Source organism: Hemiscyllium ocellatum, chromosome 4, assembly GCF_020745735.1.
Source record: "Hemiscyllium ocellatum isolate sHemOce1 chromosome 4, sHemOce1.pat.X.cur, whole genome shotgun sequence".
Taxonomy (NCBI): domain Eukaryota; kingdom Metazoa; phylum Chordata; class Chondrichthyes; order Orectolobiformes; family Hemiscylliidae; genus Hemiscyllium; species Hemiscyllium ocellatum.
In genome coordinates, this window is record NC_083404.1 from 66907975 (window position 1) to 66923075 (window position 15101).

General features: G+C 45.1%; 1 protein-coding gene across 3 annotated transcripts in view; it reads left to right on the forward strand.

Annotated features, from left to right (window-relative positions):
• LOC132815406 (cytosolic non-specific dipeptidase-like) overlaps positions 1-15101 on the forward strand; it is a 76607-nt gene that overhangs the window by 48580 nt on the left and 12926 nt on the right. For all 3 annotated transcript variants that reach the window (XM_060824307.1, XM_060824306.1, XM_060824305.1), the window contains 4 exons: positions 4541-4741; positions 5561-5645; positions 6577-6737; positions 9931-10095. In XM_060824307.1, coding sequence (XP_060680290.1) covers positions 4541-4741; positions 5561-5645; positions 6577-6737; positions 9931-10095 — 612 coding nt within the window. The remainder of the gene's footprint in view (positions 1-4540; positions 4742-5560; positions 5646-6576; positions 6738-9930; positions 10096-15101) is intronic.

Below are 15101 nucleotides of genomic sequence, written 5' to 3' on the forward strand. Positions count from 1 at the left end.
CCTCAGCAGAGGCCTCACCTTCATTCCCCTACGGCCTCGGATTAACGAGTTCAACACGCGGCGAGACGTTGAACAATCCTTCCGCCGCCTTCGCCTCCATGCCTACTTTTTCAACCAAGACTCGCCCACCCTCTGACGACCCCTTCTCCCACCTCCAACACACCCCATCCACCTGGACACCCTGTGCTGGCCTTTTACCCACCCTCGATCTCTTTTATAGCCAACTGCCGCCGCGACATTAACCGACTCAACCTGTCCACCCCTCTTACCCACTCCAACCTCTCACCCTCGGAACGTGCAGCCCTCCACTCCCTCCGCTCCAATCCCAACCTCACCATCAAACCAGCAGACAAGGGAGGCGCGGTAGTAGTTTGGCACACCGACCTTTATACCGCTGAGGCCAAACGCCAGCTCGCGGACACCTCCTCCTACTGCCCCCTTGACCATGACCCCACCTCCCATCACCAAACCATCATCTCCCAGACCATCCATAACCTCATCACCTCAGGGGATCTCCCATCCACCACCTCCAACCTCATAGTCCCACAATCCCGCACCGCCCGTTTCTACCTCCTGCCCAAAATCCACAAACCTGACTGCCCCGGCCGACCCATTGTCTCAGCCTGCTCCTGCCCCACTGAACTCATCTCCGCATACCTCGACACGGTCCTGTCCCCCTTAGTCCAAGAACTCCCCACCTATGTTCGGGACACCACCCACGTCCTCCATGATTTTCGCTTCCCCGGTCCCCAACGCCTTATCTTCACGATGGACATCCAGTCCCTGTACACCTCCATCCCTCATCACGAAGGACTCAAAGCCCTCCGCTTCTTCCTTTCCCGCCATACCAACCAGTACCCTTCCACTGACACCCTCCTTCGACTGACTGAACTGGTCCTCACCCTGAACAACTTCTCTTTCCAATCCTCCCACTTCCTTCAAACCAACGGAATTGCCATGGGCACCCGCATGGGCCCCAGCTATGCCTGTCTCTTCATAGGATATGTGGAACAGTCCATCTTCCGCAACTAGGGGTGGCACGGTGGCACAGTGGTTAGCACTGTTGCCTCTCAGTGCCAGAGACCTGGGTTCAATTCCCGCCTCAGGTGACTGACTGACTGTGTGGAGTTTGCACATTCTCCCCATGTCTGCGTGGGTTTCCCCCGGGTGCTCCGATTTCCTCCCAGTCCAAAAATATTCAGGTTAGGTGAATTGGCCATGCTAAATTGCCCATAGTGTTAGGTGAAGGGGTAAATGTAGGGGAATGGGGCTGGGTGGGTTCCGCTTCGGCGGGTCAGTGTGGACTTGTTGGGCCGAAGGGCCTGTTTCCACACTAAGTAATCTAATCTAACCTAATCTACACTGGCACCACCCCCCACCTTTTTCCTCCACTACATCGATGACCGTATCGGCGCTGCCTCGTGCTCCCACGAGGAGGTTGAACAGTTCATCCACTTTATCAACACCTTCCACCCCGACCTCAAATTCATCTGGACCGTCTCAGACTCCTCCCTCCCCTTCCTAGACCTTTCCATTTCTATCTCGGGCGACCAAATCAACACAGACATCTACTATAAACCGACTGACTCCCATAGCTACCGAGACTGCACCTCCTCCCACCCTGCCCCCTGTAAAAACTCCATCCCATATTCCCAATTCCTTCGTCTCCGCTGCATCTGCTCCCAGGAGGACCAGTTCCAATACCGTACAGCCCAGATAGCCTCCTTTTTCAAGGACCGCAGATTCCCCCCAGACGTGATCGACGATGCCCTCCACCGCATCTCCTCCACTTCCCGCTCCTCCGCCCTTGAGCCCACCCCCCCCACAACCGCCAGCAGGACAGAACCCCACTGGTTCTCACCTACCATCCCACCAACCTCCATATACAGCGTATCATCCGCCGTCATTTCCGCCACCTCCAAACAGACCCCACCACCAGGGATATATTTCCCTCCCCTCCCCTATCAGCATTCCGAAAAGACCACTTCCTCCGTGACTCCCTCGTCAGGTCCACACCCCCCACCAACCCAACCTCCACTCCCGGCACCTTCCCCTGCAACCACAAGAAATGCAAAACTTGCGCCCACACTACCTCCCTTCCTTCCCTCCAAGGCCCCAAGGGATCCTTCCATATCCACCACAAATTCACCTGCACCTCCACACACATCATCTATTGCATCCGCTGCACCCGATGTGGCCTCCTCTATTTTGGGGAGACAGGCCGCCTACTTGCGGAACATTTCAGAGAACACCTCTGGAACACCCGGACCAACCAACCCAACACTTTAACTCCCCCTTCCACTCCACCAAGGACATGCATCGCCAGACCATAACAACATGACGGTTGGAGGAAGAGCGCCTCATCTTCCGTCTGGGAACCCTCCAACCACAAGGGATGAACTCAGATTTCTCCAGTTTCCTCATTTCCCCTCCCCCACTTGTCTCAGTCGAATCCCTCGAACTCAGCATCGCCTTCCTAACCTGCAATCTTCTTCCTGACCTCTCCGCCCCCACCCCATCACCCTCACCTTGACCTCCTTCCACCTATCACATCTCCATCGCCCCTCCCCCAAGTCCCTCCTCACTACCTTTTATCTTAGCCTGCTGGACACACTTTCCTCATTCCTGAAGAAGGGCTTATGCCCGAAACGTCGAATTTCCTGTTCCTTGGATGCTGCCTGACCTGCTGCGCTTTTCCAGCAACACATTTTCAGCTCTGATCTCCAGCATCTGCAGACCTCACTTTCTCCTCCTCAGGATTCCCATCAGGCTCACTGGTCTATAGTTCCCTGGCTTGTCCTTACCACCTTTCTTAAATAGTGGCACCACGTTAGCCAACCTCCAGTCTTCCGGCACTTCTCTTCTTCTAGGAAGCAACTTGAGAGAAGTCTTGAGTATGGACATTGGTCACTTTAATGCTATCCTATTGAGGGCAAATGGGCCAGTATGGGCTAGAGCTGAAGCTTTGGCAACTTTCTGGTTTGGTTGAGTAACATGATCTGTAATCCAGAGTCATGGAGTTGTTACAGTGCAGATAGAGGCCATTCAGCCCAACATGACTGCATGGCAAACCAAATGAGCATCTCCCCTCGTGCCACTCTTTGGCCTTCTCCCTATAAAGTCGACATTTTTTTTAAATAAGTACAGTGTAATTCCCTTCTGAATGCTTCATTTGAATGCTGTACATTCCAGAACCTAACCATTCAATTGGCAAAAAACCTCTCTCTCATCTCCTTTTAATTTCTGCCAATTACCCCGATTCTTTTCCCCTCATTCACAATCATTTCAGGAGTAGGAACAGTTTTTCTCTATCTGCTCTGTCTAGACCACTCATAAATTTGAATACTTCTATCAAGTCATCTCTCCACCTTCTCTTCCAAGGCAAATATATTGGAGAACTCAGGGCTATTATCTGAACTGAAGTTTCTCATCCATCGAACCACTCCTATGAATCTGTTCTGCATTCCCTCCAGCGCCTTCACTCACTCCCTCCAGTGCCTTCACTGTCTCTCAAAGTGTGACATCCAGAACTTGATGCAATGCTCCCAGTAAAGCCAAACTAATGATTTTGTATACTGTTTGAATTCTGGGTTTACAACAAGTTCAGTATCCCTGAGAAGATAGCTACTGAAGCAGATGGTACAACGACACTGAACACAAAATAAATTTGGACACCCCACCCTGCTTAATAAACGAACAATAAATCCGTATTATCAGCCATATTGATGAGTTAGCCACTTTGTGTTATGTAGCATCTTATTGACAATGCTTGTGATGTAAGTATGGATGGCTTTCTGTAGCAGTACAAAGCAGCTCTCTGAAAATCATACGGTTATTTTAACTGGTACTCATGTCCAGATTCATTTGCATAAATGACCGAAGATAATGCTGATCTTATTATCAGTGTATGAGTCAATTAATTTTGTGCATCAAATGCAGTTCTCAGTGGTACTTAATTAAGCCAGATTAATTCTTCATTTTTCGATCTTTGAACAGGTTGTTCTTTCTGTTTTTGTTTCTTAAATTTAAAGAAAAGGCTACATCAGTAATGACCATGTAACTACTCCCAAAAGTTGGAAAAACTCATCTAGTTCAGTAATGTCCTTACGTGGTCTGACCTAGATATGATTTGGAGGTGTCAGTGTGGACTGGGGTGTACAAAGTTAAAGAAGGTGGTTGTGACCAGCTGATGAAGGAGCAGTGCTCCGAAAGCTAGTGCTTCCAAATAAACCTGTTGGACTATAACCTGGTGTTGTGTGATTGTTAACTTTGACCTAGATATGACTCCAGAGGTGTAGCGATGTAGTTGAGTCTTAACTGCCAATTGAACAATTTATGAACGGACATTAAATACTAGCCCAGTCAGCAAAGCCTGTGATCAAATTTTTTTTTTGAAAAAATGTGAATATAATTTTTCTGTATCACATGCCCCCTGTATAACTCATTTTGGAGGCTGTGATTCACATTCACTGCATTTGCAGTGTCAGATAAATTCTTACATTGGGGAGCTGTGACTGATTTCTTTGTGCCCTTTCTGAAGGAAATCCCTGTGAATATCAAGTTCTGCTTTGAAGGGATGGAGGAATCTGGTTCAGAGGGTCTTGATGACCTAGTGTTTGCCCGCAAAGACACCTTTTTCAAGGGTGTGGATTTTGTCTGTATTTCTGACAACTACTGGCTTGGCAAGAAAAAACCCTGCATAACATATGGACTTCGAGGCATCTGCTACTTCTTTGTGGAGGTACATTTTTGCATTTCTTTTATTTTGCACCTTAGTATTTCTTTTCATTTTTCAGATGTTGTATATTGTACACTTGTTAAATTCACTGTTCCTTCTTGTAGATACTAGCAATGTTTTTAAATTTCTGATTCAATGTGCAGTAGAAGCCTTTGACAAAAACTGAAAATGCTGGAGAGCCATCAGCCAGTCAAGTGGTTCCTTGATTGATGCCCTTTCACAAAATTGGAGAATCTCCACTTACCAGCTCCTCCTAAGCAATATAGAGGCAGAAGAAAAAGTATAGTGGGAGGAAAGCATAGAACGGAATGGCAGGTGGATTAAATGAGGTGATGGGGAGTGAAGAAACTGATGATTGTGCTCTTGGAATAGAATGAGTAGAAACAAAAGTTGGAGACCGAGAACAAGTCAGATTTCATGATCTGAGCATTCTGATTCATATTTTTTTTTAATTCTGGAACCCTGGTATGATGCCTTCACTCAATGACCAGTGCTGCATATGTTGGACTTAATGACCTGTATTTGAAGGTCTGCAATGAAGCGGAGTGCCCAATCCTTCTCTAATCGTTGATGGATTTGCCCATCACTTTGACAGATGGTTGATCCCCTGAATGATGTCAGTATGGAAGGATGGTTAGAGGCATTGAATTTCTACTACACTCCGTTCTTTCCATTCCTTAATGAAAGGCACTCCTTCATTTTGATTTGTCCAAGGTGTTTTCTTTTCAGAGGCTTTGCTGCAGTAACCTGACAGTAAGGAGTTGGAGGTTGCTGTATAAATATGGGAGTATTTGAGGCTAACATGTTATGGTTTCAATGCAGGTTGAATGTTCAAACAAGGATCTACATTCCGGTGTCTTTGGTGGTTCTGTGCACGAAGCGATGACAGACTTGATCTATCTATTAAGTAAGAGCTCCTGGATTACTGCCATCAAAATCGCTGTAGGTGACCTTACATTAGTGAATTCTCAAAGCCTAGTAGGGGGCAGCAAGAAATGCTGATCCAGCCAGTCACACCCACTTCCCATGAGAGAATTTATAAAACATAGTGCATCCCTCTGATTTAAACTACGTTCCAAGTGATGATGTGAGTAAAGGGGCAGAAAATACAGACATGAGAAATGTGTTATCAAGGACTGCATTTTCTGTAATGTAAACTTTTATTTTACACACTTATTCCATTTATGCAATGGACCAGCTTCCTTAAAACCTTTTTTATTTGTCTCTGCACACAGGCTGTGTCACCTCCACCCATCTGGCCTCATCTACCACTCCTGCGCTCGCTCTCCTCTTACTCATTCTCTTTCCCACCCCCCCCGCCCCCCCCCCCCCCCCATTCCACTCCTGCCCTCGCAAGCTACCCTGCCCTCACACGCTCCTCCCAGCGCTCTCCACCACCACTCCCCTCCAGCTTTCGCTCTGCTCTTGCTCTTGCTCTCGCTCTTCTCACTGTCCCTCCTCTTCCTTGCACAGATATCCATTATGTGCTTGGCCCTTATCTTCTAACGCTATTACCTTCTGGCAAGATTTAGGATGAAACTTGGGTTTCATCTCAGTCACCAACAGCAAGCCTGAAATCGACAATTTACTGTTGTCACAAACATACTCCCAGAAGTCTGTGTGTGTGTGTAACAGAGATTCCTAAATGCTTGTTATTAATTATCCAGGCTTTCAGCACGAGTTGCAGATCATTCACCTGCTTCACTTTATTATGCTGACTGTTATTAGAAATTATGATTTTGTTTGTAATATTATTAGCAAATATTAGTTGATACAGGGATATGAAGTTGTGTGGACATATCTGATAAGCTGTCTAACCAAAGCCTTGGTTTGAATAGGCAAGTTGGTAGACAAGAAAGGAAAAATTCTCATTCCTGGTATTGATGAATTAGTAGCACCACTCACTGAGGAGGAAAAGGCGTTGTATGAGAAAATAGACTTTGATGTAGAAGAATTTTGCAAAGATACAGGTGGCTGCCAACTGCTGTATACCACTAAGGTATGTTTATTTACAATTTAACATTCTGTAGACAATTATTGTAATGTCCAAGTGCAAACTCTGTTCCTGACAATCTCTTCGAATTACGCATTTGCCCTCGTGGATGGACTGATGTGGATTTGTGAAAGGTGGGATTCTGAAGGAAATTGAAACTTTGATCATTAAGCAGATTTTTCGTATTCCTCCATGGGATCTGTGCATCATGGGTAAAGCCAGCATTTGTTACCCATCCCGAGAGTAACCCCTTTGCTGCATACCTGAAGTCACATGTAGGACAAACCAGGGAAAGACAGCAATTTCCTTCCCTCAAAGTCATTAGTGAACCGATGGGTTTTTATGATCGATGATCGTTGTCATGGTCACCATGACTGAGTGGCTTTATTTTCTATGTTTACTGATTGTTCAATTTTAGCCTCAGCCTCTGGATTATTACTGCAGTGACAGTACCACCAAACACTTGATTTTGCAAGCAGTGATGAAAGGACAGCACTGCTATTACGCAGACACTTGCTGACAGGTTTTTGCATTTAAACCTGTCATTTCAGCACTGCACCATCTGCAGGAGATCTATCACCTTCTCGATCAATCAGACCGAATAATAATCATTGAGTTATATAGTGTTCAACACATGAAACAAATTAGAATACTTTAGACATGATCTAACATTGAATTAAAGCAAAATAGAGTGAAGAAAAGAGGAATGGGGATTAAGTGAGAAAAAGAGTCAAGCAAATAAGTGTTTTAACTTTTATAGCTGTCTGATTTATTAATACAAGTTAGAAGAAATGAATTTCACACTTCAGGGTTCGTCAGTAATGAGAATATTTATTTCTCAATTAATATTCAAGTACTCTTAATAGAGAAGGTCTAATCTTTTATGGGTATTGTTAGTGGGTATCGTTAGTGGGTAACTCTTGTTTAAGTACTGCAACTTCAACTTCATAGCTCTTGTGCTGAGTATCTTAACACCAATGTTGCAAAACTGTGGAGGAGATTTGTTCTATCTGTGGGAACATCAATAGTTACTGACTGATTTACTTCTAAATAATAGTTAGCCCTGACAACCTCTTAGGAAAAATCCAGACCATTAATTTACAAATTTTTACACTCTGAAGGTCTACATACTTAGCTATTAAGTGAAAAGTTAGAAATTTTTAATGTGACCAGCTGACACCTCTTTCAAGTAATAGTGAATACTTAACTACAGGTACCGGTCTTCTGAAAAAAAAATGCCTTTTAACATTAAGGAGTTGACAGTATTTTAAAAATAAAAGGAACCTTTTTTTCCATTCATTTACTTAAATTTAGCAAGCAATTGTATAAGTAGTTAAGTTGACAAGACATGTTGACAAAGGTCAAACCGTTGCATGTGGTGTATATGGATTTCATTGAGGCATTTGGTAAGGTTCCCCACGGTAGGCTCATTCAGAAAATTAGGAGGTATGGGATACAGAGAAATCTGGCTGTCTGGATACAGAATTGACTGGCCGAAAGAAGACAGCAAGTGGTAGTGGATGGAAAGTATTTCACCTGGGGATCAGTGACCAGTAGCGTCCTGCAGGAATCTGCTCTTGGGCCTCTGCTCTTTGTAATTTTTATAAATGACTTGCATGAAGAAGTGGAAGGATGGGTTATAAATTTGCCAATGACACAAAGATCAGTGGTGTTGTAGATAATGTCAGGGGCTGTCGAAGGCTACACCATGTCATTGACAGGATGCAGAGCTGGGCTAAGAAGCGGCAGATGGAGTTCAACCTGGATAAATGCAAAGTGATTCACTTTGGAAGGTTGAATTTGAATGCTGAATTAAAGACAGGATTCTTTGCAGTGTGGAAGAACAGCAGGATTTTGGGGTCCATGCATGTAGATCCCTCGAAGTTGTTACCCAAGTTGACAGGTTTGTTGAGAAACTGTATGGTGTTTTGACTTTCATTAACAGGGGATTGAGCTTAAGAGCCGAGAGATTTTGCTGCAGTTCTACAAAACCCTGGTTAGACAACACTTGGAACATAATGTCCAGTTCTGATCACCTTGTTACAGGAAAGATGTAGATGCTTTACAGAAGGTGCAGAGAAGATTTATCAGGATGCTGCCTGGATTGGAGGACATTTCTTATGAAGAGAGGTTGAGTGAGCTAGGGCTTTCCACACTGGTTGGAAGTAGGAAGAGAGGTGACTTGATAAAGGTATACAAGGTGCTGAGAAACATAGATAGATTAGATAGCCAGAAACGTTTCCCCAGGTCAGAAATGTCACAAGGTCTCATAATTTTAAGGTGATCGAAGGAAGATATAGGGGAAATGGCAGAAGTAAGTTTTCTATAGAGTGGTGGGTGCATGGAATGCACTGCCAGCAGTAGTAGTAGAGTCAGAGACATTAGGGACATTTAAGCGACTGCTGGACTGGCACGTGGACAGCAGTAAATTGAAGGGTATGTAAGTTAAAATAGAATAGAATCCCTAGAGTGTGGAAACAGGCCCTTTGGCCCAACAAGTCCACACCAACCCTCCGAAGAATATCCCACCAAACCTATTCCCCAACACCTAATAGTCTGCATTTACCCCAGGCCAATGCACCCAATCTACACATTCCTGAACACTATGGGAAATTTACCATGGCCAATTCACCTAACCTGCACATCTTTGGATTGTGGGAGGAAACCAGAGCACCAGGAGGAAACCCATGCAGACATGGGGAGAATTGTGCAAACTCCACATAGACAGTCACCCAAGACTGGAATTGAATCTGGGGGTTCCTGGCACTGAGAGGCAGCAGTGCTAACCACTAAGCCACCATGCTGCTGTGGTTAGTTTGATTTTAGATTAAGATGAATTCTCGGCACATCCCCGTGGGCCAAAGAGCCTGTATTATGCTGTACTGTTCTATGTTTAGAACTTTCCAAAGAAAACTTTGGGATTAGATATGAATGCTGAATTAAACCAAAAAAGTTAACTTTGTACTATAGTGTAAGTGTTGCAGCACTGTTTGATTTACTCTGATATGGCAACTTGACACTACAGCAAGGAATGTTGAAATCCAGAACAAGCATGTTTTTAATGTAAAATACATCTGACTTTTACGTTAGTGTTTGAGACACGAAAAGATGTTTTTTTTCAAGCTTATTGCACAACTGGTATGTTTTGGTGGTCGCTGCTTATTAAACTGTGGTAACCCTATTGATGATGTCTTCACAGGAACAAATTCTGATGCACAGATGGAGATATCCAAGCTTGTCTTTACATGGCATTGAGGGAGCTTTTGCTGGGATCGGAGCTAAAACTGTAATTCCTAGGAAAGTTATTGGAAAGTTTTCTATTCGATTGGTACCTAATATGGATCCAGTAGTGGTGGAGAAGCAGGTATGGAGGTTTTATTCAGAAAGCAACAGATGTTTGCTTCAGACATTGCTGTCCCAATTTAGATCCACACACACTTTGCATAATCTCCTTAGCCCCTTTTCCTTCTTATTTACTTCTACATCCTATTCACCCTCCTACAAAATATCTGGTACATCTAACTCAGAAATTACTGGAATACATCTGATCAAATCTCTCACGAGCAGTTTAACGATAAAGATAAGATACTATTGATGCTGGAAACCTGAAACAAACACGGTGCTGGAGAAACTCAGGTTTGGCAACTTCTGTTCACGTTTCAAGCCCAAAATGACCTTTTGGAATGGTGAGAGTGTAATTTTGGCATTTCTTTTCGATTTGATCAAAAGATAAGTTGAGCTGTTCTGTTATCAGTGTAAAACCTAGCTGACCTTAACTGTGTTCGCACAATATCCTTTATCAGCAATTCAAAACCAGCCAAGATCAATAGATTCAAAGTCCTCTCCTTTTGTAAGCAAGGTTTAGTGGTATGATTTTGCTTCCAAGTAGAAATGAGAAACCCTTGCTTGACCAAACTTTTTGAATTCTGTGAGGAGCTACAGATTGGATGATGGTAAAATATATATGTAATTGGTCTGGATTTTCTAAAGGCCTTTGATATGGTGCACCATAATAGACAAATTTAATAAGATCAGAGAATGTGGGATTAGGAGAGTAGTGGCAGAGTGAGTTCGTCCTAGCCAAAAAGGCTTGCCAAATCTGATCCATCCAATTACCGTTCTTTACTGTTGAATAATATTAGACAGCACTGTCTCAATGTACCCACTAAATACTTGCTCACTAATGCTCAATTTACATTTTACCAGGACAATTCACTGTTGAGCTCACTAAATCCTTAGTTCAAACATGTACAAGGTGCAAAATTACAGAGATGAGGTCAGAGCGAGTGCCCTTGGCATCAATTCTACGTTTGATTGTGTGATTGAATTGACCTAGCAAAACTGGAGTCATTGGAAGTAAAGGGAAAAACTCTCAGCTGGTTAGAGCCAGACCAGGCACACAGGAAGATGGTTGTAGTTGTTCAAGGTCAACCCATCTCGTTATAGGACATCTCTACAGGAGTTAGAACATAGAACATAGAAAGATACAGCGCAGTACAGGCCCTTCGGCCCTCGATGTTGCGCCGACCGAATCCTACCTAACCTACACTAGCCCAATAACTTCCAAATGCCTATCCAATGCCCGCTTAAATGACCATAAAGAAGGAGAGTTCACCACTGCTACTGGCAGGGCATTCCATGAACTCTCAACCCGCTGTGTAAAGAATCTACCCCTAACATCTGTCCTATACCTACCACCCCTTAATTTAAAGCTGTGTCCCCTAGTAACACCTGACTCCATTAGCGGTAAAAGGTTCTCAGTGTCGACCCTATCTAAACCACTAATCATCTTATACACCTCTATCAAATCTCCCCTAAACCTTCTCTTCTCCAATGAGAACAGCCCCAAGTGCCTCAGCCTTTCCTCATAAGATTTTCCTACCATTCCAGGCAACATCCTGGTAAACCTCCTGTGCACTCGTTCCAATGCCTCCACATCCTTCCTATAGTATGGCGACCAAAACTGCGCACAATACTCCAGATGAGGTCGCACCAGAGTCTTATACAGTTGCAACATGACCTCAGGACTCCGGAACTCAATTCCTCTACCAATAAAGCCCAGTACACCATATGCCTTCCTCACTACACTATTTACCTGGGTGGCAACTTTCAGGGATCTGTGTACATGGACACCAAGATCCCTCTGCTCATCCACACTACCAAGTAGCCTACCATTAGCCCAGTAATCCATCTTCTTGTTACTCCTACCAAAGTGAATGACTTCACACTTAGCTACATTGAATTCCATTTGCCACATTTCTGCCCAGCTCTGCAACTTATCTATATCCCGCTGTAACCTACCACTTCCTTCCTCACTATCCACAACTCCACCGACTTTTGTGTCGTCCGCAAACTTGCTTACCCAGCTTTCAAGCCCTTCCTCTAGATCATTTATAAAGATAACAAAAAGCAATGGTCCCAAAACAGATCCTTGTGGTACACCGCTAGTAACTGCACTCCAAGATGAACATAGTCCATCAACTACTACCCTCTGTCTCCTTCCAGCCAGCCAATTCCTAATCCAAACCTCTAATGTATCCTCAATGCCATACCTCCGTAGTTTTAGCATTAGCCTACCATGGGGAACCTTATCGAACGCCTTACTAAAATCCATATACACAACATCTACTGCTTTACCCTCGTCCAATTCCTTAGTCACCTTCTCAAAGAACTCAATAAGGTTTGTGAGGCACAACCTGCCCTTCACAAAACCATGCTGGCTATCCTTGATCACGTTATTCCTATCCAGATGTTCATAAATCTTATCCCTTACCATTCTCTCTAAGACTTTGCCCACCACTGAAGTCAGACTCACTGGCCTATAGTTACTAGGGCTATCCCTACTCCCTTTCTTGAACAAGGGGACCACATTTGCTATCCTCCAGTCCTCTGGCACTATTCCCGTTGACAATGACGACATAAAAATCCAGGCCAATGGCTCTGCTATCTCCTCCCTAGCTTCCCATAGGATCCTAGGGTAAATGCCATCAGGCCCAGGAGACTTATCTATTTTCATCCTCTCCAATATTCCCAGAACCTCTTCCCTGCATATTTCCAGGCCATCCATTCTAATCATTTGTGACTCCATATTCACATCAGCAACAGTGTCCTGTTCCTGAGTGAATACTGATGAAAAGTATTGATTTAGTGTCTCTCCAATCTCCTCCACCTCCACACACAACTTCCCACTACTATCCTTGACTGGACCGATACCTACCCTAGTCATCCTTTTATTCCTGACATACCTATAGAAAGCCTTTGGGTTTTCCCTAATCCTACCAGCTAAAGACTTTTTCATGTCCCCTTCTCGCTTCTCTTAGCTCTCTCTTTAGATCCTTCCTGGCTACCTTATAACTCTCAATCGCCCCAACTGAACCTTCACGCCTCATCTTTACATATGCCGCCTTCTTCCCTTTCACAAGGGATTCCAATTCCTTACTAAACCACGGCTGCCTCACAAGGCCCTTTACACCATGCCTGACTGGTACATACTTATCGAGGACACGTAGTAGCTGCTCCTTGAACAATCCCCACATCTCATTAGTGTTCTTCTCTTGAAGCCTGTTTTTCCAATCCACACATCCTAAGTCATGCCTCACTGCATCATAATTTCCCTGCCCCCAGCTATAACTCTTGCCCTGCGGCGCACACTTATCCCTCTCCATCACTAAAGTAAAAGTCACCGAGTTGTGGTCACTGTCCCCGAAGTGCTCACCTACCTCCAAGTCTAACACCTGGCCTGGTTCATTACCTAGAACCAAATCCAGTATAGCCTCCCCTCTTGTTGGCCTGTCTACATATTGTGACAGGAAACCCTCCTGCACACATTGGACAAACACCGACCCATCTAATGAACTCGAGCTATAGCTCTCCCAGTCAATATCTGGGAAGTTAAAGTCCCCCATAACAACCACCCTGCTACCTTCACTCTTTTCCTGAATCATCCTCGAATATTATCCTCTACTTCTCTAGGACTATTAGGAGGCCTGTAGAAAATACCTAACAGGGTGACCTCACCTTTCCTATTTCTAACCTCAGCCCAAACTACCTCAGATGGCAAGTCCTCTTCCATCGTCCATTCCACTGCTGTAATACTATCTTTGACAAGTAATGCCACACCTCCCCCTTTTTTACCCCCATGTCTGATCCTACTAAAACATTTAAACCCTGGAACCTGCAACAGCCATTCTTGTCCCTGTTCTACCCACGTCTCTGTAATGGCCACAACATCGAAGTCCCAGGTACCAACCCACGCTGCAAGTTCACCTACCTTATTTCTTATACTTCTGGCATTGAAGTATACACACTTCAATCCACCCTTCTGTTTACAGGCACCCTCCTTCTAGATCGCTGCATTATTCATAACCTTCTTCAGGATACTGTCCTCTAGTCGAATGTGTGTTTCTGGAAAAGCACAGCAGGTCTGGCAGCATCTGAGGAGCAGGAAAATCAATGTTTCAGGCCGGAGTTCTTCATTAGGAATGAGGCTGGGAGCCTCAGGGGTGGAGGGATAAATGGGAGGGGGAGGGGAATGGGGCTGGGAGAAGGTAGCTGAAAGTGCAATAGGTGGATGGAGGTGGGGGTAAAGGTGATAGGTCAGAGAGGAGGGTGGAGTGGATAGGTAGGAAGGAAGATTTGACGGCTGGCACAGATCATGAGGGCAGTGCTGAGCTGGAAAGTTAAAATTGGGGTAAGGTGGGGGAAATGAAGAAACTTGTGAGGTCCACATTGATTCCCTGGGGTTGAAGGGTCCCGAGGTGGAAGATAAGATGTTCTTCCTCCAGATGTCGGGTGGTGAGGGAGTAGCGGTGGAGGCGGCCCAGGACCTGTCTGCTCTACATTGGGGAGACTGGACACATTCTCGCAGAGCACTTCGGAGAACATCTCTGGGACACCCGCACCAACCAACCAATCCCACTGCCCTCTTGGCCGAACGTTTCAACTCCCCCTCTCACTCTGCTGAGGACATGCAGGTGTTAGGCCTCCCATCGCCACTCCCTCACCACCTGACTCCTAAAAGAATGCTTAATTTTCTGCCTCGGGACTCTTCAACCCCAGGGCATCAATGTGGACTTCTAGTTTCCTCATTTCCCCTCACTCCACCTTTTACCCCAGTTCCAAGCTTCCAGCTCAGTACCGCCCTCCTGACCTGTCCCACTTGTGAATCTTCCTTCCCACCTATCCATACCAACCACTTCACTGACCTATCACCATTATCCCCACCTCCATCCACTTATTGCACTCTTAGCTACCCTCTCCCCAGCCTCACCTCTTCCACCCCCCCCCCAACTCCCATTTATTTCTCCACCTCCGAGACTCCCAGCCGCATTTCCGATGAAGACCTCCAGCATGCAATGTCGATTTTCCTGC